The 2,500-nt window shown below is 40.9% G+C and overlaps 1 protein-coding gene across 1 annotated transcript in view; it reads left to right on the top strand.

Moving 5' to 3' along the window:
* Window positions 1-2,500, top strand: part of LOC307253879 (inaD-like protein) — a 74,110-nt gene that overhangs the window by 3,084 nt on the left and 68,526 nt on the right. The window contains exon 3 of the mRNA XM_080032097.1: window positions 832-1,010. Within this exon, the coding sequence (XP_079888223.1) occupies window positions 832-1,010 (179 nt within the window). The remainder of the gene's footprint in view (window positions 1-831; window positions 1,011-2,500) is intronic.

Below are 2,500 nucleotides of genomic sequence, written 5' to 3'. Positions count from 1 at the left end.
ATCTATCTATCTATCTATCTATCTGTCTGTCTGTCTATCTGTCTGTCTATCTATCTATCTATCTATCTATCTATCTATCTATCTATCTATCTATCTATCTATCTATCTATCTATCTGTCTATCTGTCTATCTGTCTGTCTGTCTGTCTGTCTGTCTGTCTGTCTGTCTGTCTGTCTGTCTGTCTGTCTGTCTGTCTGTCTACAGTATTTAGAAAGTGGCTTTGTTCATGGACACATTTAATTCAACTGAAGTTACTGAACTGGATGAGCACAACTGGTTTAAATTCAAACTGTGTAAAAGTCATTGTAATACGTTTGCTGCGGTCTCAATGGGATATACCTGTAGAAATAAAGGTTAAAAAATGAGTTGGGATGGAGGGTGTTGACATGCCGTAGACATATGGCATTTGTTAAAGGTGCAGTGTGTAATATGACATCATCAAGAAAGTTCTACAAAGTTCTAGAATGCAACGCTCCCTGGGTAACCCCAACCCTTTAGAATAATAACAGAAGCTACAGTGGCCTTCAAGGACAAGAACAATTCTACATTTTAAACAATGCACCTGATGACATTCCAACTATGACACTTCCAAAATGGCGGCACTAGGCCTTGGTCCAAGATATGCAGAAATATGGACATATATGAGACCCTTTCTAAGGGAAAAATAATAATAAAAAAATAAAACATTTCAGCTATTATGCACTAAATTAAATGTACTTATGGATATTATAATTAATTTTTACAAAATCTGCTAGGAAATAAAACCCAAAATTCTACACACTGCAGCTTTAATGATTGTTATATTATCACTATTATTGTTATTTCTCTCAGTGTCAGCGATGGAGCGTGAGCTGGTCATCGGAGCGCTGGAACGTCTCCAGACCAAACTGTCACAGAGGGAGGAGTGGACGCACAGTGAAACCATGGCAACGCTTTCTGGCACGCTGCAAAGTCCGCTGTTCACCCACATACTGACGCTACAGCAGAGCATTAAGCAGCTCAAGACACAGGTAAGACAGATAGACAGACAGACACACAGACAGACAGACGGACGGACGGACGGACGGACGGACGGACGGACGGACGGACGGACGGACAGACAGACATACAGCCTACACTAACATGCTGCAAAGCCCCCTGTTCACCCACATACTGACACTACAACAGAGCATTAAACAGCTCAAGCACAGGTTGTGTGTGTGTGTGTGTGTGTGTGTGTGTGTGTGTGTGTGTGTGTGTGTGTGTGTGTGTGTGTGTGTGTGTGTGTGTGTGTGTGTGTGTGTGTGTGTGTGTGTGTGTGTGTGTGTGTGTGTGTGTGTGTGTGTGTGTGTGTGTGTGTGTGTGTGTGTGTGTGTGTGTGTGTGTGTGTGTGTGTGTGTGTGTGTGTGTGTGTGCGCATCAATTAACAACATATAGAGATTCATTGGTGAATTTTTTCGCTGTGCTAAATCTAAATAAATGTAGACAAATGTACTTTTACAGACGGCTACATGTGAAGTATGACATGTGTTACTTATCATTGACTGTGTTAGACCTGGACAAAATCTAATCTCAAAAGTAATTTCAAAATAAAAGAAAAAGAATAGCAGTAGAGAGGATAGCAAGGAGAGTTAATAAATTAAGACATCCTCCGCTCTGGGTGTGACTGGTACACACACACGGACACACGGACAGACGCACGGCTGGTTCACAAAAGGCCTGAAAACACACAGAAACACACACACGTTAACACCCACACACACTTTACTCAACATCAGCTTTACTTTAGTATTACCATGTAAACATCTGGTCAATGATCAAACTCCTTTGTGATGTTTCTCTACTTATGACATCTATTGCAGCATGTCCGTCCTGGGAGAGGGATCCCTTACTCTGTCGACTCTCCCTGAGATTTCTTCAATTTTTTATTCCCGGTAAAGGGTTTTTACAGGGAGTTTTTTCTCAGCCGAGCTAAGGGTGTAAGGGCAGGGTGTCATATTGTATCATATTGTTTCATATTGTATCATATTGTATGAAATGTAAAGCCCACTGAGGCAAATGTATTTGTGATTTTGGGCTATACAAATAAAACTGATTTGATTTGATTTGAAGGAGATTCCACAACAACAAGTTCAAAAGACACAAAATAACTCGGAAAACTTATGAGAAAAAGGGAGATAAAATATCAAGCGGAAAAAAGAAGGGAAAAGAATACGTCTGTTTATTTTGGAAGGTCCCATCAACTTGCTCAAACTCCAGAAGTTGAGTGTTAGTACTATGGATGACCTAGTTAAAGCTGCAGTGTGTAGAATTTTGGGTTTTATTTCCTAGCAGATTTTGTAGAAAGTAATTATAATATCCATAAGTACATTTAAAGGCACTACGAGTAAGATGGCACGTTGGCGTCCCCTTTGGACAAAAGCGGTAGTATTTTTACGACGCCCGCTGTCGCAAATGCTCGTGCCAGGCGCGTGAGCGTGGACTGAGAAGGGCGCAATATAGTGCATGTTCGTGTGTTGAA

This window comes from Ammodytes marinus (genome assembly GCF_949987685.1).
Source record: "Ammodytes marinus genome assembly, chromosome: 8".
NCBI lineage: Eukaryota > Metazoa > Chordata > Actinopteri > Uranoscopiformes > Ammodytidae > Ammodytes > Ammodytes marinus.
This window is presented reverse-complemented; position numbering and strand designations above follow the sequence as displayed.